At 47.7% G+C, this 23,305-nt stretch overlaps 2 protein-coding genes across 2 annotated transcripts; both read right to left on the reverse strand.

The window, feature by feature from the left end:
- Positions 1-1,088: 1,088 nt before the first annotated feature.
- Positions 1,089-5,602, reverse strand: LOC118508557. The gene is made up of 3 exons (XM_036048451.1): positions 5,200-5,602; positions 1,567-1,719; positions 1,089-1,497 (listed from the first exon to the last, which is right to left on the reverse strand). Exons 1-3 carry the CDS (start codon positions 5,489-5,491, stop codon positions 1,322-1,324), a joined length of 621 nt encoding a protein of 206 aa, XP_035904344.1. The 5' UTR covers positions 5,492-5,602; the 3' UTR covers positions 1,089-1,321.
- Positions 5,603-8,058: 2,456 nt separating this feature from the next.
- LOC118504265 lies at positions 8,059-11,381 on the reverse strand. Its single transcript, XM_036038494.1, has 3 exons — positions 10,929-11,381; positions 10,232-10,455; positions 8,059-10,013 (listed from the first exon to the last, which is right to left on the reverse strand). Exons 1-3 carry the CDS (start codon positions 11,150-11,152, stop codon positions 9,619-9,621), a joined length of 843 nt encoding a protein of 280 aa, XP_035894387.1. The 5' UTR covers positions 11,153-11,381; the 3' UTR covers positions 8,059-9,618.
- Between the last annotated feature and the right edge of the window lie 11,924 nt (positions 11,382-23,305).

Consider the following 23,305-nt stretch of genomic DNA (forward strand, 5'->3'; position numbering starts at 1 on the left):
AAGATGTCGTCTTGGCACCTCAGCCTTCCAGAGTCCTGGCAAAAAACACAAAAATCATCATATACAACCAGGATATGCCAAAGACCAGGGAGGGGCCTTGTGCCTATTGTACTGCATCTGCAAAAGAACTGCTTATACACCTAAAGAACCTTTTACAACTTATAAAGAATTATTCAACTACGAACCGTGTCATTCAAGATCATATGAATAATGTCGTATATTCATACAGACAGATTTATAATGATTCAAGGATTCGTGAGAATTCATACATAACGTCAGGAACGGATCAGAAAGTGTCATTGGGCAAGACGTAGCAAGATCGATAACAGCTGTTTAGCCAAACAAAATCTGGAAATATTTTAAAATATCTTCACACATATCACGATATAGTCCTCTCAACAACAGTCTTTGCTGGTGGAGGTAAGTAGTCGGCCAAAGTACTGCAGATCTATTTCATAGATCATAGCTCATAGCTAGTAATTTTCCTATAATGTTTGGAATGTGCGATCAGTTCTAGAAAATAAGTAAAACTCAATAAACAACTCAATCTCAATCAAATCTCCAAATACAACTCAATCTCCAAATCCCTCAAATTGACAGATAAATTACAGCATCCAATCGCAAAGATAGTTTAATGCATACCCGCATCAAACCCATCGCCATATAATTTAATTCGTCGTCAGCATACTTCCACCACGCATTACCCGAAGCCACAAACAAACCGTGCTAACCCCAATCGCTGCGCACCGATCGGTCAGTGATCGATCGGACTGTGCGCACAGTGCCGTTTCTAAATGGGTCATTTAATGCATCTAGATGGTAAACAATACGCGTTTTTTCTGTTGTTGTTACTTCCCTCAAACACAACATTTCCCCACCAGCGTGGCTAACCCAATTTCCGTTACAACTAACTGCCGACGACAGAATACCGTTTCGGCAGATTTTTGGGATATGAATTATCGGTCCACTCCGAACAAATCCCCAGTAGCGAGCTGCCCAATTTTCTTCTCCCTCGATACAGCTGTCCTTCATTGCGTACATCGCCCGTGGCACAAACAAAACAACAAACACACACATACACCATAAGGTTTTTCATTTGCCTGTACGCCTTTTTATTTACACACATCCACATACGTTGACGGAGGGCGCCGGTGTACCGGTACCGCATCAAGGCAGGGCGTGGCCAAGGGTCATGCTCGTTCAATAAATTATTAAAATTAAGCAAATAAATAAAGGCTCATCGCCGTCATCCGATCGACGGTTTTTGGTTGGTTTGGTAGCGGTGATAATGGCGAATAGGAGTTGGATCCTGCTTCGACCATTAGGCTAGGGTAGCGTACGGGTAGGCACCGTAGGCCAGCTCGTGAGCCGCAGCCTGTCCATTGCGGTTCCAGTCCTGGTGGACGATCTCGGCGTTCACGGGCTGAGCGCTGGTGATGTAAGCGGTGGTCACACGCTCCTGCTTCTTCTGGAACAGATCCTTCAGGACGGTGAAGACTGCGGGGAGGGACATTAAAAACGATCATGCCACCGAAACGAATGCAACGTCTACCTAGATATACTTACTGGAGAACTTCAGAGCCATCAGACCGGCGATCAGACCCTTGAGCGAGATGAACTTCACGATCGCGAGCAGGATTGGCAGCACAACGGCCATCTTCAGCTTCATTGCCAGCAGCAGAGGCAAAAGCATCTTCTTCAGACGGCTGCTGCGAGCTTCTGCAAAGGGTAAAGTCCAGAGAAAGTTCGACGATGTTATACGGAAGCTTTACGATCGGACGGAACCAACCATGAAAGCTCTGGAGCTTTTCACGATCGGAGAAAGCTTTGCATGAAAGCGTATAACAAGTGGTGTGCAATATTTCACCCAAGTACACGGGTATTTTAACTGATTTCAGGATTGATTGAATGTTTCGTTATTTAAATGTGGAGAGCAAACCTATGACAATTAAGAGAGTTGGAGTATAGGACATAAAAGAATTGAGATGAGTTAAAGATCTCACTATTTTTAATTCTAGATTTAAACCCCAATTAAGTTTAGATATCTTAATACACCTCAAGTCTTCAAATTGTCTGTCATAACTCCGTAGATGTCGATAAGATTCCAGACCCTACGTATAAGATTCGATAAGATTCGAGACTTCACCAGATAAGATTCGAGACCTTACCTTCAGTTAGATCGATCGTCCAAGCACGACCCATGGGAACGATCAAAATCGAACGATCAGAGGAAACAAAATTACTTCATCTGCTATTCGTAAAGTTTAGCATATTTTCCAACCGTTTGATTGATTTACCATTATTTCCCTTGCGAATAAGAAACTCCACAGCATAGCTTCTCCTATAAGTAACCTGCCCGGGGGAGCAGGTCGCGCAAATAGTTTTAAAGTTCATTCCGCTTAAAGCCCTCCAGCTCCAGCACGAAGTGCAAATAACCCGAACGAAAACAGTGCACACAAAAAAAAGCCGCGCGAAACCTCTTAGCGGTTGTGGCTAATTTTATGGAAAAAAAATTACAAAAAAATGCTCCGTGAGAGCACCCTTCGCAGCAAGCCGTGAGCAAACACGCATTAAAGCCACCTTCGGCCACACTTTCTCCCATTGTCTGGCAAATATGATCTCCCACCCAAACAGCTCACCCCAGAGGGCGTATCAATGTCGCCCCAAGGCCTTACGGTCGCCCACGTACGCGTCGCCGATTGTATTGATTTTAGGGGAAAGTTGTTGTCCTAATCGGGGTTCGCTCCAGCGAAGAGTTCTTAAGCCTGTGTGATCGCGCACGATCCCGGCACTTGTTTCTCGCGCTTTCGAGCATCACATCACAGTCAGGCAACTGACTGAGGCAGCGCCTGTGCCAATGACCCAGAAACGCACGGCCGAAGCAGAGAACCCCACGAAGCGACTTCGTCTCGTTCTCGACGATCGGCTTATGTACACGATCCAAGTTCATCGAACCAGCCGGTCGAGACCAGATCTCAAGCTCCACATGGCGCATGGAGCATCACCTATCTCTCTGTTTATCCCTCCCGGGGAGAGACAGAGAGATGTCGGTTCGTGACGATGATGCTCACAACACAGCATGATGCGTACCACGTTCGAGCGTTCTTGACCATTTCCAACCCCCCGCTGCTTGTCCGCTTGTGTGTGTATGTGTGTGCTGGAATGTAGAGGAGAACGCCAGGGTACACGCTAAAGGGTGTGGCATATTTAAACATAACACCGAAGGAAGTATGTCTTTGGAGCGACTTTCCCTTTTTTTCTTGTTGAGCTTTTTTCTTCGCCCTCTCCGAGCGATCTCCTTCGTTCTCTGCTTTCCTTTCTTCTTTAATATTTAATTTGTAGCTCCTGCCGCCGTTGCTGCTGCTGCTGCTACTATTGTTATCCTCATTGTAGCTGGCGAGCCGGTGTGGGCTAAATATTTTGGAGAATTTTCGAAAGCCGGATCCACCGGATCCCAAAGTGAAAGTTTACAGTGGCGCGACCACGGTCCCTGGACAGGTATTTCGAGCCGCAAGTGTCCTGGAAATATGCACCACTTGGCGCGCAGGACACTTACGGTACAGCAGGGTAAGAAAATAAAGCCCCCACCGCTCGATGCAATTACTCGCGAAACGAGATGTTTCATTAATCTACCCCGGGAGTCCGGCGGTGCACGGCGGCATGTTTTTGAGCGTCGCACGGTGCGTGCGAAGCGTGGATCGTCCTGATCTTTCTTTTTATTCTGTCCGCTCCCCATCAATATTGTGGGCCGTCGAAACATGATCGGGGAGTTCTTCGAGATAATGCATTGGTGTATAAACGAGATGGACGTGCAATTAGTAATGTAAGATGAAAGAAACTTTAAACTTTTCCTCCAAAGCTAACTCCTGACTACTCCCTTCCAGAACGTGTTCTTTCACGCAACCACAAAAAAACTCCACACGATGTCAAACTTTCTCTTTCGACCGCGATATGCCCTCTAGAGAACTGGTTCAGTAGCGGAGTTGTTTTCCCGGAGGTTCTTTTAGAACCTGTTTCCATGTCGATGACCTATTCTAATCGATCTCACCTTGAGGTTGCTTCTTCTCTCGAAACGCGCCCAACCATTTTGGGCTGGGGTGAAAGTTTATTCTAAAGCTTTGTTTTTTCTACGAAGAAAACGCAGCATCACCGATTACGCCCTTGCCAAGAGTGTTGTTACCTGAGCGATCGTAACTCTTGCCAACCTTGAACCCGTGTGGATGTTACGCTAGCTGATGCTGTGCTTAGGATGTCCATTTCTCCTTTGAGTTATTTTTGGAACACCGACTACATACGCTCCTCCAAAACTCCAATGAAAGTGAGATTTTCGGGAAAGCATTCGTCGGTTTTGTACGACAAAAAAACTCAAAATAAATAAAACCCTCCTGAGCAGCTGGGAGGCTACCTGCTGTATGCGGTCTTCTAACTGGTCCGAGCTCTCGCTCGGTTCAGCCCATGGAAGGCAACCTCGACCTCAACCCCACAAACCTACAGCCTACGATTAAATCAACGATGCACATGGCCTTGGTGGGGAAGAAAGTCCACACTGCAGACCAAAAATAAATAAAACGACCCGACCCGAGGTAACAGATGACGCTAATCGTTGCGTTTGCTCTTCGCAAGTTCGCCTTTCTCCGTTGATCCTATCGGCGAGGAATTGCAAAAATGGACCTTGCCACTAGATCGCGCTAGCCAGAAAGCATGCCGCGCAAGATGGCTTTCCTTTGGCCGGATGATGAAATAGTCGCCGGTGGCCTAAACACGCATCACGGTGCTAGGAACTGTTCCAAGGTTATGAAACCACGGTAGGGAAATTTACAACCTGCTGAGCGTAAGTTCACCTTAACAAATGCTCGTTTTAATTACATGTACCGTCACACGCAATCACGGTAAAACTAACCCTCTGCTCTCGGTACATAGTGACGGGGATATGCTTGGGATGTGGAGCTATTATTAGAGCAGATAGCTGGGAGCAGCATACTTTCTTGGAACTTTGAAGTTCAATAGAGTGAGTGAATCACAAACTTTCTTAGTTAGAATTCATCACAAATATGCTCTTTCACGAATAGACTTTGTATAAACTACTTGACTTTGCCCAACAATTCGAATGCAACTTTGGACCGGTCTTGGTCGTGAGATGGTCACTTCACATCACTCGGGATCATCACTCGTAGTTCACCGCACAACTCCTTTGCTCACCTTCGACGGTGTTCTCCTCGGAAGGAACGTTGAACTTCAGCGTGTGCGAGGCAAGGTACCGAACGGCCCGGTCAGCAAGGTCCTCGCTCGAGCGGGCACCGAAGGCACGGGCCTCGTAGTCGTTCGAGCGCTCAACGGCGAGCCCACCGAACAGCGGGAACCGCGGCTCGTTGTCGATCTCGTTGATCAGATTGATCATGGCCGATTCTTCCTTGCTCGTTTCGGCGTACGCCACCGCACCGAATGCAGCCACAGCCAGAGCGGCAACCAGGAAACAACGCTTAGCAACCATTTTGGATTTTTGGGGAAGGATACAGAAACTGCACTTGACACACACACACACACACGGCGGTACGAAGAATGACACTTTGCACTGGGCTGCTGCTGGTGGTCGGATAAGCTAAGGCGGACAACTGATGCGTTAATTTGCTATTACCATGCTATTTATGCGAATTCAATCAATATACCGGCCGATACGTACACACTCCCACATCGGCGTCATTTTCCAACCGACGGAAGGGGTTTCACGGGTACAATTCCAAACCAAAAAAAAACGGCTATCCCCGCCGACCAAATGGATGACATTCGGCCAACGGTGCCCGGTGTTTATGGAGCGAAACCCGACGAGCCCTTGCCCATTTGGTATGCAGCGTGCGTGATCCTTTACCCCGTTCACGGGAAGTCTTCGTCCATCCCCAACCGACCCAGTCCACGAAGCACGGTTTTGGGCATGTAGGTAAGTGCGCTGGCCCAGCTGGGCTCCCCTCCCCCTGACAGCTAACGGTAGCAAATCATAACCGACGACGAGCGCACGGGCAAATGTGTGCCAGAACGTGACGAGAATGCAGCGGGTGTCACTAGGAGTTGGGGCGATTGGAATGTGGCATCGTTTCGCTTCCGACGGGCCACCGGTTGGGAAGCTATTTCCAACAGTTTCTAAGCCCTCCGATTTCGTTTTCGTTTCCATCTATCTCCCGAAAGCCATCGGGCGTTCGGCCATCCGTGCCCTGATCAAAAACCTAAGGGAACCGTCATTCATTGACGCTTTCGATGGGTCTAATTGTACCCTGGTTTTGCCTCGTTGTGCACCCGACACTCTCCAATAATAACCTTTTTGGGCGGTTAATAATTCGGCCCTGGTTCCATTTCGATGCAAACGCAACGGCTTGATGGGGCTTTAATAAGAGCCACGGCGGAGAAATCTAGTGTTTCGGGTGGTTTTTAAGTTATGCATCGGTACGCCGAATCGAACGAGCGCACTGATTAAGATAATTGGCTAGGGGCGTTGAGTTGAGGGCAAATTTATTAAAATCCTTTTTGTCTGTGTGTGTATGTGTCTGGGGTGCCAATGAAACGGAGGGCTAGAGCCTTTGATACAGTCCGGCAAAATGGGTAAATAGGTGGGAAAATGACTTCTTGTTTGAGGAAGGATGGAAAATGTACTCCAGTTCGGTGCATTATTGCTTATAAATTGGTTGGAAAATGGGCTCGGTGCCTTCAGCTCTTCAGGTTGCTATAATTGTTTTGGTAAGTGGATTGCTATTTGTTTGCACTGAAATGTTGTTACTCAATGAATCGTATTTAAAAATTTCCCATGAATATTGGGGCCTTTTAACAGGAACAGGCCTTTTTTATTTTATTGAAAGTAAAGCCTGGAGGTGATTTTTTGTAGATGATGACATATCTTTCACATAATCCAGGTCCAATAGAACCTATTAAATTCAACTAGAAAATAACTAACTCTGCCTTTAGTCACATAAGGAATTACCCTATCACCTGTCTACCATCAATGAGCTTCCCACCAATCGACCACAGCCCAAAGCAATACCACTAACGCATCCATGCTTGCGGAATCAATGTCACATTGCCATTTTACCATTGCCATCCACCTTTAGATTCGCCCAACGGTCACACATTTGGACAAGCATGCCGGCAAGAAAGACGGAACCGAACCGTCGCGTACCGGACAGACGTTCCGATCCGAGTTCCGGTTGCCCCCGATGAACAATAGGTCGCTTCTTCGCAAGACTTTCCCTTTCGGTGCATGACACTCGCACCGCCCGCAAACGGAACGACTCTGGCAGTTGCTTTGTTTCTCACATTGCTGTGAGCCCCGTATAATGAGTTTAAAGCTTTGAAGGCGAACAGTTTCACAACCCCAAACTGACTTTCTCGAGAGAACTCACCTAGCCATCTAATCGCAACTTGGCCCTCAAACAAACAGCGCTTTTAAATAACCTACTTAACTCATCAAAACTCGGCAGGCGCTCGAAAACCAAACCCTCGGCAACAAGCAATCGAACCAGATCGGGATCATCCCGCTTGTTTTCGAGGCTACATCCGATGATCGCCACCGATTGAGTGAAACGATTAGTTCCAGTCCTGCTCAACGTCCCATATCACATACGGCTAGCGATCCGGGGGCCCAAATTTGTGACAATTTCACCCGATGTGCTAAAAAAGAAATTCGGAACCGCTGGGGAGACATTTGTCCCGTCCCCGTCTTCACCCTTCCCTAACCTTAAGCTCGCGGCAATTAACGGGTGCAGATTGGGCAGAGTCGGGATGGGCAGACGGGCGTGGAAACAGTTAAGTCAACAAAGCTGTCAATCATTTCCGTCACTCGTCATGCTAGCTCGTTTGTGGTACACTCCAGGAAAAAAATCGCTATCAAAACGAGAACCTGCCACTTTCTTCAGTTAAATGCCACTCAAGAGCTAATTACGCACTACAAAAAAACATGCTCGAATTTTTGTTTCGCTTGGCATTCTTATGCAAAGAATGATAATCTGGATGGAATGGCGTGGCCCTTTTTTCTCAACCATTTCTATAAGGGGTTTTATTTATCTAAAAGGGGTCTTTCTTTTCAATAAGTCGTTTTTATTTTTATTGCTTCTATTTTCGCGACAAAAGTCGTTGCTTTATGGTTTGCTTATGTTGATTGTGTGCTTGCTATGGAACCAGCTTACCGTGGCTGAACTGCCCCGCGTCTGCCTGTTCCTGTGATTTACATTGCATGCACCCGTTAGCCATGGATCGTTTTTCCATGCCCTCTGAGTGTTCTGACCGCACAGTGGTCCTATAGTTCGTTCCCTATGTACTAGCAGTTAATGGTTAACTCGTTTGCCCGTTTGCTCTATTGCTATTACTGCATTCGTTGTGTGTGTGTGTGTGTGTGTGGTTGTGGTATGATCGGATTCCAGCCAAACCTGGTTCTGTGTGTTCTAATTTCGTGTTGGTTGATTTTTAATAATTTAATTACATAAATAAAAATAAATTAACTATCCAAACGGGGTTTTTGTTTTTGTCGAGCGTGGCGGCCGAGCCTTAAGGCACACAACCATAGTGCAACACGCACACACATGCATCCCTGGACGTTCCTTCGATTCGGTACAATTTTCACCACTCCACTGACCTGATCTCGTTTCGATCTCGCGCTCACACACCCCGGCGGTATCGGTAATAATAAATTACTAAACACTACAAAAAAAATATTATTACGTTAGAAGACAAATGGAGCCGCACGGCTGCGATCGCAGAACCACGATCGCATGCGGTCCGAAATGGCGCAGTTGTGTTGTGTTTGTGTATTTGCTGTGAGTACGGTGTGAGCGTCGGCTTTTCGTTGTTTCCGATGTGTGCTTATCGTTGCAGAAGCGCTGAAGAATGGGGACCTCTTCGATCCGTCGAGGTATTTTTTGCAAGAGCATCCGCCAACGAATGGTCTCGTGATGAAGTGTGAAGAAGGGTGGCGCTAGGTGAAGATGAAGGTATGTGTGCCGTACAGTGATACACCGAAAGGATCCGGCGAAGAAGAGAAAGCTAACATCTACTCCCGGCCCGATCATCAGCCCCAATACCCAATCACACCCATCGTTGCACAAACAATTCACCGCGCGATCGGCTTTTGGTCGGTGTATTTACATAAACGGACATCCGGATTCGGAGGTTCCGGGCCCGGGCGGTTTGCGTGGGGTCCGCTCTCAATTTCGTGCCGATGCCACGGTGTGCTGTGTGTGCAATGGATGGCGAGGGGCTAAAGGGGCTCGGCTCGGGTGGGACGCTGGGGATGAAGAAACGGGTGGGCACTTGCCTCGTGGTGGAAATAATGAAGATGCGCGCGCACATCGCGCGCTCTCGTCGGTTGCTCCGCTTTCGACGGTTACGAGCCGCTGCAGACGAGTGCTGATTAGCGGCGTGGCGTGCGCGAGAGAAGCATGCGAAGAAGACTAGACAGCGTTTGTAGAAGGCGAGGAAGAAGAGTTCGAAGAGGGTGAACGGTCGAAGAAAGACAAGGGACAGAAATCGATTGTACAGAACCGCGCACCGCAAGGGCCACAGCTCTACGGCTATTTTACAAGTTCGTCCAAACGGATCTTAGGTGCGATCCGGGTTGCGATCTTGCCCTCACGCGACACCTTACTGCGACGGAGCCTGCGCACTGTAGGCGAGTTCCTGGGCGGTGTCGTAGCTGCGAGCGTACGGATACTGGGCCGAGGCAGCACCAGTGTTGGACCATCCGCCAGCGCTAGCTCCCGACGACCAACCGCCAGCTCCGGCCGATGCACCACCTCCAACCACGGCTCCGGACGATCCACCGGCAACCTTGGACAGCAGGTTCAGTGGCGATCCACCACCGCCGCCGAGGAACTTCTGGGCGGCCAACACGGCAGCCATCACGAACGCAACCTTCGAGACGAGCAGAGCCTTGATGGCGAGCAGAGCGACCGCACCGAGGAGCAGCGGCAGCAGGGCGAACAGCTTGCCACCGAGAGCGAGGACCAGCGGGCCGAGCACCTTCTTCAGCTTCTTGCCTGTGGAGTAGAACCGGGTGCACGACGAAATTGTTTTAAACCCCCCGAATGTTGTTTTGACGTGCATTGATGGGGACAAACATCAACACGATCGTGTTAGCGAGGACGGGGGAGTTTAATGATTGGCATAGGACAGGATGTAGTAGTGGGGTGTACGGAAGCAAAAACAAAAGGATGGCGTTCGGTTAGTACGGGACACGGTTGGACACGGTACGCACCTTTCTTCAGCAGTCTACCTTCCTCCAGCGAACGGGCGATCGTCTCGGTCGTCTCCTCTGGCAGCTTGAACTGGATCGAGCGGGCACTGAACAGACGCTTGGCAGAATCGATGGCCAGATCGAACAGGGCGTCCGTCTTCTGTTCCGAATCAGCTGGCAGCGTGTTGACGATCTCGTTCTCCGAGATGGCCTTTCCGGTGCGCTCGGCCGGGACTGACGGGTCTCTGTGTGTGTGATTGGAGGGAAATGGGATTGGTAAATTCTTGAGTCTATCCACCTAAAGCTCTCTAATCAATCAAGATACAAAGGATTTCAAAAAAAATACTGAAACTGTTTAATGGTCTTAATAGCCTAGAAATCATATTTTTACTTCCTAAAACACTTTATGACAAAACTATAAGGAATGAAGGCCCTCAAAGAATAAAAAAAAAGTTGATCTCTTTTTGAAGCTTATACACTTCTCAAGGTTGGATTGAAACCTTGGAATTCTTAAGATCCGAAATAGACTCTGACGTTCTTGCAACAAGTCCAGCAACCAAATGCTTCTCCATACAATTCTATCGACTGAGAAAGTATTCTTCACTATCTTCTATCTTCACTATTTCCATTTCAACACTGATGAGCTTGTCCTTCAGCTCCTTCTACTACGCACACTTGCACTTTTAAGAATCTTGGAACTTGGAAGAATAATAATCACCTTGCGAATGTGACACCAGGAGCCAGCTCAATGTTGGCGGCACGGGCTGCCCGGTTCAGTGCGGTAATTCCCTTCACGGCAAAGCAGGTGCCCATATCTTCGCTTTCCAGACAGGAACCGAAGTATTTGGCCATCATGCCGAATGCTCCGGTCTGCTCGGTGGCTGGTGCCGGGGCAGCCATGCCCACGGCCAGAAGGGCTGCGATTGCGATAAACACTTTCATTCTGATGCGTTCACTGGTTTCCACAGGACTTGCAGGATTGATCACAAATGTTCTTGCTATTCGAATGTGCACACTGTATCACACACTGTCACACACACACACACACAAACTGGGATGCTGCGGTCGGTCGGGAGTCGTTCGATAGTTGCCACTGCAATGCTTCGATCACTGCGCTTGGTATCCAAACCAGCTCGTCTGTCTTCAACGATCGTTAATGAATTGTGCCGGTAACCGAATGCTGTAACCCCTTTTTATAGCGAACCGTCAAGACGGTTAAAATCTCCGAACATCACTCCCGCACCTATACACGCGTGAGAGACCGGGCACACAGCCACACAAACACACACACACAGAGCGACGCTGGCTCTCCGGATTGCTTCTTCAAACAACGAGATGATGATAAATTGTAATACCCAGATATTATGTTAAATAATTTTTACATCCGAACCGTGGCGATGCGAGCGAGAGCTACAACCGCAACAGAGAGCGCGGTAGATGGCGCTGGGATGCTCACGAGCGGGAACGCACACACCAAAGCTGGCCGCGAATCGGCGATCCGTGGGGTCGGGAAGAGCTACGGAGAGACCGGAGCGACCGTGGTTGAATCTGTACGGATGCACAAAACCAGCGACCGAAGCTCGCCGCCGAGGCAGCATGGGGATGATGCTCAACAAAAGCTCGATCGCGGGCACCTGAGGGTGGAGCCCCAAGAAAGAGCGATAACAAGTGGAACAGGCGGAGAAAGTACGGGTGAGAGAGAGAGAGAGAGAAAAAGGGAGCGAGAAAGTGTGAACCAACAATGAGATGCTACCTTACTTGGAGATCAGGTGCGGGACCGAACGATCGTAGTCGATCGTGAGCATAGGACCACGTGAAAGAGAACCGTACATGAGAGCGATCGCGGCAACCGTGGTAAAACAAAGCGTCCCGAAGATGTTGGACCACGCATCGGGCGTTGTCAGCGTTATCTACTTATCAGTATTACGTTTGATAATGCAATCACAAAACTGTATAAAAATGGAAAAAAATGTGTTCTAGTAGCTGTATAAGAACTAGATAAATTAGTAAAATCACTTAAAAGATAGATCATAACAGTAAAAACATAAAATGAAATCATAAACAAACTTAAACAATCAAACATGACAAGATAAACATATAGGAAACAAATATAAAGAATAGATTTCCAACAACCAAGCATCAATATTTTTAAGTAACATTCAAAAAAGAAACTCAAATCTGAGAATCAAAATTTCGGTTCTCCACGGGAGAGCTTCCACCACCGAACATGAACAAGAAAAAGCAATAAAGCTCGAAATGTCGAGAGAACATCGACAACGCATCGAAAAAGTTCGACGTAAGGAGGCTGCTGCTGGTGTGCTCCACCGTCCCCATCACCGGCCGACCGAAAGGAAAACAAGAAACGTGACAATCTGACACTTTCTTTCTCCTTGACACAAACTTCCCCACCAGACACACACACACACTCACACACCTATACACACAAACAGTCGTCTCGAGTCATCATAACCGCCGCAGGAGATTGCGGTGCGCAAGTGTTGCAATTTGGGCATACCTTTCCCAGCCTTCCCGGTGACCTAATCTACACCACTTTCCCTTGAGCGAACAGCGCAGGACAAGTGCGAGATCCGGCCCCCGCCTACCGATCTTCCATCCTTTCCTTCCCCGCCGGCATCCTTTCCCCCCGGCCCGAGCAGGCCGGTAAAATGCCCTCCCAAGATGATGATGATGTGGTCACACATATCTCTGATTCATTCGGCCGGTGGAAATAAATGACGCAATATTCCGGCGTTCCGAACCGGGCCGTGGTGAAGGAAGGCGATTAAACATTGTTGCCGAATGAAACTGCTTCGTACAACAAATGCAGGACGAACGGAAATAAAAAAGAAGGATTGGGGCTCCTCCTCGATTTTTTGAGGACACGTACAGTTTTCACTTTTCTTGCCCGTTAATTCATCGCAATGCGTGTGAGTGTTTGTGTGCGTTCAGTCAAATTAAGTGTGACAAAGAAAAATATTTACACGTGCCCATAATCTTTGCCAAAAGGGATGCCTCGCGTTGCTAAACGTTTGTCCGGAAAGAAATTTTCGAATCATCCCCCGAAGGCATTTTCGGCGAAGCAAGCCGGCCGAAGACAAAAGGCCACTCGGGCCGGGACACACCGGTCAACCAGGATGACAAGCATGTTACCGTTCGGGAACTACGATCTCACAGCAATTTGGGAAACACAAGTGCCATCGTCTCACCGGGAAAGCCATCCCAATACACACACACACAGTTGCCATTCTTTGGCCGGTTGTTACATTTGGTTTTCAAATTTCGGATGTTTATGCTCTTGTGCTGCCTCCATGCGGAGCATTTTTGTCATTTACTCCCCCCGTTTGTCAAATAACAAAACAAAAACGATCCCACGCTCTAAGTCGAAACGGCCCGTAGACGCGCTAGGTGCAATTCATTACGGTATTGTCATGCTGTGGTGAGAAAAATAGGCGACGAACCCGGAATACGGACACACACACACATACACACACTGGCAAGGGTTCGTCGCTTGTTGACATCCAGGAGAAAGCGCCTGCCTTGCAGCCTTGCAGCCAACGCCCCATAGCACACGGGCCGCTTTTGTTTGACAAATTCAAACGCACCGTTGTTGTCCGGTCGGGATGGGACGCTTCATAATGTGCAAAAAAAACTATCGAAGGAAAACAAACATCGAAAGACGATTGATATCCTCCATGATGATGCGTTTTGATGGAATGTGAATCTTCGACCGGGCCGTCGGCGAAGAATTCGCGAGCGTATTTGGGTCGGGCGGGCGCGAGGAAAAAAGGTTACCGGCCAATCGGTATTCAACGGTCTGTTTGCATGTGCGAAAGAATCGGACGAGGTCTTTTTCCTCCTGAAGTCAACCAGTTTTCTCCACGCACTCAGACGGTTTTGTCATCAAAAAAGGCTTTCTGGAGGAGAGGTCAACAATTTAACGAGATGTAATGCTACTGGTTTCAGTTTGTTTACTGATAAAAGACGATGTAGGCAGCAAAACTGGCTTCAAAATAAAGTTGTTACTATGTCGTTGACGACTTAATTGAATCATTCCGCATCAAACCCAACCTCGGTACCGTTTATCCAATTTAGCAATACTCAAGCTCTATCTCCACCCATCTCGCGCTTCCCAAAGCAATCCCCAATAATCACAGTTTAATCTTCTACCATCATTCCACATCTTCATAACTCCGGCAGGCAGATGAGTCAAGCCGGAGATGGGAGAAAGTGAGCAATGGCCCATCAAGTGCTGCTACTACCGCCGCCGGCGGCATTCACTGCGTCACTGTTTATTTATTTGACTTCGCGCCCAAGACGCGCTTTCATTCATGAGAAGCCTGCGGCCAGCAATTTTGCCTACGTCCGTTGACTTGCGGCACTATTGTCCGGCGGGTCGAGCGCGCCGAAAAACTGTTACGCTTATTGAAAAGCAATTGGTTTTCTGGCCTTTTTCTTGTCGAAAAACCCCGTAGGCGAAACGTTGGACGTACGGAACGTATTGCCCTTTTGCGAGGCCCCGATTTCACTGATTTCTGTTCTAAATGTTATCTGTCGCTTCCGCGTTTGCATTTTGCTCTCACCAACTGGACGAGTAAAAGGCGGATCGATCGGTGGATCGCCGTTGACCGCCATAGCAGCGAGCGGAACAAACCGATGTGTCTTCCCACAACGGGGATGCCGTGTAATGCGTACGCTCCATTACCTAACAGTTGCTAATGGACTCGAAACCGAAGCGGAATACAAAAAAAGGTCTTTCGCAACTATATCATACGCCGCCCGATTCGTTCGATGTGTGCGATGTGCGGTTCCCCGTGGTACGGAAAACCACCCTTATCTCCTCGTCGAGGCGTCTGCACGATCACATTTCCGCCGCCGATGGAGCGAGCGAGCGAGCAAACGATATACACCGGAACTAGAGCGAACGACGTGAGAAAACTGCCCAATCGGACCTCGAAACCTGGTGCGTCCGTGCTCCCGTTCCGGGGAGCTGCCTTTGTGATCGTTGAAAGGGGGGTGGGGGGGGGCTTGTCCGCGGTGAGGAAGTAATGTGGAAGAGCCGGGTAAGTATTACTATCAGCGGCTACCATCTAATCTGCCAGCCGGACCACCACGTCCAGCGCTCGCTCGCTCGCGCCAGCAAAATCGTTGAATTAACACTTGCAAGTGCAATTAGAAAGTGTGGCGTTCGTGCCAAGACTTCCACATCCCGGATTCGGTGCGGTATGTGCCGAAACAGTTCAACAGTGTCGATTTATTTGCGTTTATTGCTTAATCTTGCTTTTCAATCGGTCCGATCTCTCTCGCTCTCCGAGCCGCACAGACATCGCAAGTTCAATAGGTTTCGCCGGCCACCACCGAGATGAGCTTGGATAAACTGTTTTCCCAAAACCTTATACCTCATCACCCCTAACAGGTACTTCTTCGATCGGTGCTAAGTGCTTCCGACAACGAGCATGAGAAGTTTTCACTTTCGATTTTCACAACCAGCTGGTAATAGTTCGATGGAGAGCCATGTGCTGCGTTCTGCTTCGCGTTGCGTCCCATCTCAAAGGTCGCACCACTCGGCCGCATTATCAGAACGGTCCGATCCGGGGTCGGGGTCATTGCACGAAATCCAAAAATATCACTTTCTTTCGAATTCTGAAACGTCCTTCCATCCCTGAAGCGGGCGAACAAGCAAGAGAGAGAGAGACAAGACATTAAGAGCTGGAGGAAAGCGTGGAAAATTGCTGCCGCGAGCACGATCCTAAGCCGATAAGCCGTCGTGAACTTCTTCACCCGCCAATTACACCAAAAGGCATGTGTGAGTGTGTGTGAGTGATTTTCTTCTTTTTCTTGGCCCAACCTGTTCAAGGTCTGTCATTTTGTGGTCGGCCATCCAATCATAACTTTCTCATCCCGACAACTATAACAACCTTGTCAGAATGATCTTGCCGAGAGGATCAGGAGAAAAAAAACGATCGAAAACGATCTCAACAACTAGGGGCGATCGGCCCATCTCATCGGTCCCGGTCAACTCTATCGTAAATTCCCGATTTCTATCGGGGTCCGCTTCGACCCTCTGCGCTCTTTCTAATCCTGATGAGACCGATATCGAGGTCAATGGCATCTCGCCAGACGATGGGATGAGCTTGACCGTCGCCATTGACCCCCGGGCCGAAGTAGCCGTAGTATGATGCATGGGTGGTGAGGGTTCGTCCAAACGTGGCGGTCCGAGCAGACTCCGAGGGTTCAATATTTATTTTCATTTCCAATCAAATCACGGCGAGCTCCGGACGACGGTGGACATAAGCGCTAGGCTTTCTAAGGAGCGTGTTCGTTCGATTGTTTCCCTATTGCCGTACCCATTCCGTGTTCCAAAACGTCCCGATTGCAGGTTGAATAGATTGTAATGGTTCGCTTTATGCTTCCCCAGCCCATCGCACAGGATGCGGACGCTTTGCCTTGCCAAAAGGCTCGGCAACATTACGGTTGGTTCATCTTCACCACCAAACAGAGCATAAATTGATTCAATTAACGGCCCCACCTATTGGGTTTTTTTTTATGTTCCTGGTAGGCAGGCAAGCGAAATTGCCACCCCCCTGACTCGTATTCCGATTCCGAGACAGCATCTGAAGCATCTGAATGGCGACACTTGAAACAAGTGCTGTATGATGAGCTTGAAACGGTTCACATTGTGCGCGACCTGTGTTCCTTGGTGGTGTTTCTGAGCCAGCATCCGGAGCCACATTGTCCGACGGTTCGGCAGATCGGTACGGGACTCACTTTCGTTTCGAAGCTGCACCAATCCAACCGGACCGGAGATGGGATGGAAAGTGAAGTAAACAGTTTCAATATTAGTACACTCTCGCTTGATATTAATGAAGAGGTAAATAACTGCAACGGGGTGGATAGATCGATTCAAGCAACCGATAGCCTAACTAACCATCAAACTAGCTCCGGCGGCCATGGTCCGAAGGCTGATGGGAACGATCGGTCAGTTTTGTGTTTACGGTAATCGAAAGTGAGATTGTTTTTGTTATCGTTTTCTTGCTGCAAGCTTCAGTTTCTGTTGGTAGAAAATGAATCACTTGGAGGCGTCAGGCACGGCTTGAACTTCGAACTCTGGACAGTGCCCGGTCACTCATCTCCATTGCCGCATTGATGAGTGATTCAATTTGGAGGAAGAAAATCGAAAAATCTATAACGTCTTGAGATTTTTGTCGTAAAACTGTTTAGTTTCGCTTTAGTAGTTTATTTTAAGTTTAATTGATCGCTCGATAGTCCATTAAATTTATTAGTCACAAATTCGTCTCTCGTCTTAAATTGAGACTTTAACAAGGAACTCCCTCCACAATTTTCGAATCTTTTATTCATGAAGCAATGAGCCTTTAATAACTTTATAAAACCATTTTTTCACATTTACCTGTACCTGAACAGCAAACGGAACGGGGCCAACCATTACCCAGTGAAGGCAACACTGATGAATGCGCGCTCGATGGGCACAATGTAAATATTTTCTTTATCAAACCGACATTTAGGATACATATCATTATCGGCGTTTCGTTTTGTTTCCCTTCCGTTTCCGTTAAAGGTTGCACAGTTTCGTGTGCGAAATAAATTTACCAAACCTTTCGTGCGCACTAAAAGCATTAAACAAACATAAATCAACGCTGCACCGTGGTTTCTCCCTTCATTATCGATAGTACAGTAATCCGAGCTAAATCTATGCTAAGATTTTTCGCCCCTCCAAAATGAGTGACCTGGCCGGGCAGCATTGTTTAAGTTATCTGACACTTTTTGCTTCTAATGATAACGTGCACCATATTTATGAGCGCTTTCTTTGGGGTGGTGGCGAGCATTATAAAGAAAATTTGTTTCCCGCAATGTTCGCTGCAAAACTCATCCGTCATCCGTCGTCGTATGAAGGAGGGAAGCAAAAATGTCGATATTTAGCATAATTGATGAAACAAGTTGAAAGCAAGCGAACGGTACCTTCGGGAGTGCAACTCTTCCGGTTTCGTCGGCCCATCGGCCAATTGAATCTCCGACCGCTGCCGCCGCCGTCGTCGGAGATGGAGTAAGTAAGGTCGACTGATTAACGACTGCAATTTGCCGGCACCTCCGAACCTGTCAGGCCCAACCCAATGGGCCATTCATTGGAAACAGAAATAATAAAACACAACAACAACAGCAACCAAAAAAAAAACGTAACGACCGAAAAGGGCTCCGAACAGCGAACGGGACCAACCAGCAGGCAATAACCGCAGCGAAAGCAACGAACCAACCTTCCACCGTCATCAATCCATCGGTCACAAAACCGGCGCGCTTCGCTGGGAATGCACATGCACACATTTCGCTTTAGCCGCAATGCACTTTTCTGTCACCTTTCGCGAGCTTGCAACCCCAACGCCGCGCATCAAACACCCCAAAATCCTGTGCCAACCGCGGGCGCACGGACAAAAGACTTCAACGAGCGGCGTTCCCGCGCGCAGCGACGAACCCTGCCGCTCGAACAATCGAGTTTAATTTCACCGCACGTACATTGCACGCGAACATAAATCAAATTTCTCCCCATTGCTGACCTGACCCTGCGAGGCGCGCTGCATCGCCCCTGCATCGATCGGGTCCCGGGTCAAAGCGCGGACTCGCAAAAGGGCGCGAGGATCGACCGATCCTCTGATTGACCCTTTTCGGACGACGACGGTTGACAGCCGCGAGGATGAGCAGTTAATGAAAACGAACCTGGTCGAGTGCGAGAAAGTAACGTGGACATAAATGTGAGGGGGAAGGGGGCAGGGGGTGCCTGAGATGGGGATTGGAGTGGGGGAAAAATTAAAACACCTCACCTGAAGGAATTTCAAAAATTTCTCGCAGCACGACGGTGACGACGGCGAAGACGACGATCCACGCATAATCGGCCGGTGGAATTGGATAGCACGCGAGCCGAGGGACAATTATTCAAATATTCGGGAGAACGCATCATGGTCTACTTATTCACACGCCTAGCAACCATGTCCAATATTGCGTCCCTCAAAAGAAACAAAAAAAAACAAACGCCGGCAATTGATGACGAAAAGGAGAACTTTCGTTCACGCTATGTTAGGAAGTTGAAAAAGTGTGTTGCGTTGCTATGGAGACGTAAAAAGGGCGTCGGACTATTCGGAGTTATTGTCATGAACTAATGAAAGATTTCATTAAAGCAGCATTGTTTCTCTTTAAATTTTAATGTGACATTATTAAAGTTTTCAAGTACTAAAACTTTTTAATCTTTATTTTGTTTATTTAAAGCTTAAAGAAATATACCTTAATGCTACTACTTATAGCTCAATTTGTTTAATATTTTTATACTCTTAATTTAAACTAGAGTTTATCAATACTCCACAAGAGATTTATCGTTTTTTTTCAAGTTTTAATATTCTATAAGTTGAATACAGTGTTTTTCAGTGCGTAAAGCAGGTGTCTTCATGTATTTAACAACACGCGATTTTGATAAAACAAGCAATCGAAGCAATCCAAGCTTTAATTGCAGATGAATCTTGACCCTCAAATTCTTTAAAACTTGTAAACACCTGTTTTCTCGACTCGTCTTAAGTCTTGTCACTCCTCATCATTAAATCGCAATAAAGTGACTTTCCTTCCGGTACAACCATCAATCCTTCTTTTGTCTACCGTATGCTAAACACCCATACATCATCCCTTTATGGATAATGGTGCGGGCATATATTTTCTGCGCACACACCCTAACACCTTCGGCCTTCGTCTCTAACGTCTTCCCGGACGTACTCGTTCCCTAATCCAATCCAAGACCCACATAAGACCACTTCTATCGATTGCCATTTCGCCAGCCGTCCCCCAATCTCTGCCGATTTCGAGTAGCGTTCACGCGGAACGCGACAAGATGATAATTGTATGCGCGTACCACCCATCCCAGCCCATCTGCCACGCTTGGTGACCTATTTTTTTACCCGTGAATCTTTCTAAAGATTAGACACATCGTAACCTGGAAAGCCCTTCCAAACGATCGCGTCCAGTCAGAAGGATCCGCAAGGGGACCAAACAGGGTAGTAAGTATGTTTCGCACTGAAAAAGTGTCCTCCCAAAAATTGTCGCTTCATTCGAGCTTCTTCCCATTGCTTTTCGTTTTGCGTTGTAGTTCTTCCTGCGCCTCGCACATACGTACGCAGTGCGTAAAGATTGCGGATGAGACGCGATACGCTGTCGATGCTGATGATGCCCGGTCCCATTCCCTGGGACTGGGACCCGCCCCGGTTGCTTCAGCCATAAACTTTCTCCTCCGGCAAACAATCGACATTCCTGAGCGCAGTTTCGTTGGTTCGCTTCTTGTTTTTTTCTGTGGTTTTTTGTTTCTGTATCCCACGTTTCGAAGATCCATCCGCTAACCATTTGCTGCTTGGAGGAAGCTTCGAAAAGCACTCGAGCTCCAAAAGCTTCCGAACAAGAATTTAATCTCGAGTCGCCTTTAGCCTAGAACGGGTTGAAAGCGTCAGTGCACGAGAAACCCGCTGCAAATCGCGTCCGCCAACAGTTCCGCACTTTCCGGTAGCAACGGTGGCGTCATTCCGGATTACAAAATCGATCAATCGAGTTAGGTAATCTTGTGGCGACCGTTGCATGTTGAAATTCCGCGATCGCGGCCGCTTCCTGTACGACCTGGACGACCGTCGGCGGGATGCGGGCTTCTACCACCATGTGCAAGAAGCTGCAAAAACAAGCACAAAATACCCGTTTTCCGCCGCAGCCAGGGTTAGAGTCGCGTCTGTGAATGCTCTAGAGCAGCAACGGGGTAAAAAACGGCAAAAAAATCCACTTCCAGTGGAAGGAATTTATCGTAACGAACGAAGCGTTTAGTGAAAGTGCACTGCGATTCCTCCGTTGATCCTGCTGTTCGCGATCGTGTCTCGGAAGCCGGCTTCATGTTCAGGGTCAGTTTGTGCGGACGTATCCGGGCTACTGGGTCCCGAGGCCGTCCTTCCCACTTTTTCCCCGTTTCCTGCCGCTCCATTGTGTTAGGGAAAGGATCGTCACTTTCTATGACGTGTCTTTGGCCCACTTTGGCAGCGGTGCCGTGTGGGTTGTGGTGGTTTATTCAACCGTATTTCCCGGTTCCGTTTTCAAGCTTATTGTTTTACGCATAGGACGCACATGTGTGTCCCTTTTCCCCAGACGATCGATTTGGTTCCGTGTTGATTCAAGATTCGGAAATTTATTTTAATTTGACACAAATTTTGTCCCACGAAAGACATTGGTGTCGGGTAGGTCTGTAGGTGTCATCGCTTAAGCAAAACATTCCATCCCTTGCGCTGTATTGAGGGAGCCAGACGGTTCATTAGAATTTCACTTTCACTCTAGCCCAGCATGAGTAAGACCCACTGCCATCCGCACTCCGACCCTGCTTCTCATCCAAATCAACTAAACTGTCCACCGCACAATCGGACCGGATTGTACCGCTGACTAACCTGACGACGCAGGGGAAAAGATTTTACCACCCGCGCTATTTACATTTTTGGAGCTCCATTGTATCCCGTTTCGAGACGCTCGCTGCTTGGAATCATTTTTCATTCAAACTGTCTGCGTGGCTGGCTTATCACTTGTGTTGTGCATTGTAGTCGGTCATTTTACATTGTTAAAACTGTTGCCTTTTCAGCTATTATCAACATAAATTATTTTGGCTGAATATTACAGCGAAGCGAGTGGTACAATATTTTGAATGGGCGCTGAATAATAGTAGCTCTTTCCAAGTACAGAATCAAATACTAATTGTTGCTACTGCTTTTGGTCAGAAAACATTCCCATCAAACAGGTTGTTACTGTTGTGCGATTGGGATGAGAAAGTAATGAGAATCACATTAAAGCCTACCGTAGGAGTCAGAGTGGGTAAGAAGTTTTGAGGAGAAAACAGTTGTAATTCGAAGTGTGTTGAAAAGGGTAACGGAAATTGTGGAATTTTTGCTTTGGTGTTGGAGAGTCCAATAGTCCAATTTCGTCCTCTAGATGTTGGCACACATGACGCACTCTCGCATCGTATGCTAAATTTCAACTCAACTCACCTCAAATGTCCTTCAACTTCAACATCTTTCCAGCGATCAACTATAAACTGCAAGGACCCCTCCTAATGTCCTAGCTTTTTTTAAACTGGCTCATTTTCAACCACAACCAATCCTTTAAAAGTTTAGTCTACTTTCCTCTGTTTTTTTGTCAAATTCTTTGCTCTACCGACTCAGGAAAATGTTTGAGGCAAACTATTACCTTTATTATATTACCTCAAATTATATACCTTAATTTATATAATATTTGAAGCACCCACAAATCGATAAAATAACATTGCAGCTCGTAAGAAATTGCTTCCGATTTTGCATAGCACATTGAATGTTCCATTACAAGTTGAATGAATCCCTGAATGCGACAATAACTTTAAAAATCGATAGTCACACACCCTTAAATCGTTTCCCTTTAATTTCCATCAATAGCCTTAACCATCCCAAACTAACTAATAAAATCCAGCAACAAATTGCACCTCAATCGACGGCACTAATTTAAATGCTTGATTTACAACCACCGGCACGATCCCGGATTACCCGGGCCACTTTCCAACTACTTCCAGCCAATAAACATGAAGAAGTAACTGTGGCTTTACCCGAAACATCACCAGCCTTACAGCGCCTCCCCATTGTTTGCACAGATGCAATTAGAAACGTTTTAACATCTCGAGCCCAGCCAGATACAACCATCGCCGTGGACCGTACGTACGTCCGGATCCGCTTCGGCGTGAAAGTGTCATACGGGTGTCTCGGACCGGCAGCGCCCATCACCTCGTTCGATGAGCAAATATGACAATTTTCACGTCCACCCGTGGCAAACGCACGCACGCACGTGTATACCAACGTGTCGTCGTGGTCGCGCGGGGCCATTGTGAAAAAGTGAAATTGGTTGTGTTTGACCAATTGTTGAGTAATCGCAAACGCAAAACGGTGCGACTCACTTTCCCCTTTTTCCCAGCGGCAGCCCGGAAGAAGGGCTTCGCGGTGAGCTTCCAAAACCCTTCGCCACAGTTCCGTCCAATGCTGCGGGGCACGTCATAAATATGCAGTGAGG

Source organism: Anopheles stephensi, chromosome 2 (assembly GCF_013141755.1).
Source record: "Anopheles stephensi strain Indian chromosome 2, UCI_ANSTEP_V1.0, whole genome shotgun sequence".
Classification (NCBI taxonomy): domain Eukaryota; kingdom Metazoa; phylum Arthropoda; class Insecta; order Diptera; family Culicidae; genus Anopheles; species Anopheles stephensi.

Bases quoted from the DNA above. Each gene is read 5' to 3' on its own strand.
- LOC118508557 (XM_036048451.1), bottom strand. From the start codon at position 5,491: ATGGTTGCTAAGCGTTGTTTCCTGGTTGCCGCTCTGGCTGTGGCTGCA. The intron at 1,720-5,199 runs GTGAGCAAAGGA...TACCCTTTGCAG, and splicing joins CGAGGAGAACACCGTCGAAG to AAGCTCGCAGCAGCCGTCTG. The intron at 1,498-1,566 runs GTAAGTATATCT...CCCTCCCCGCAG, and splicing joins GATGGCTCTGAAGTTCTCCA to TCTTCACCGTCCTGAAGGAT.
- LOC118504265 (XM_036038494.1), bottom strand. From the start codon at position 11,152: ATGAAAGTGTTTATCGCAATCGCAGCCCTTCTGGCCGTGGGCATGGCT. The intron at 10,456-10,928 runs GTGATTATTATT...TCACACACACAG, and splicing joins CCTGGTGTCACATTCGCAAG to AGACCCGTCAGTCCCGGCCG. The intron at 10,014-10,231 runs GTGCGTACCGTG...TCTACTCCACAG, and splicing joins AGGTAGACTGCTGAAGAAAG to GCAAGAAGCTGAAGAAGGTG.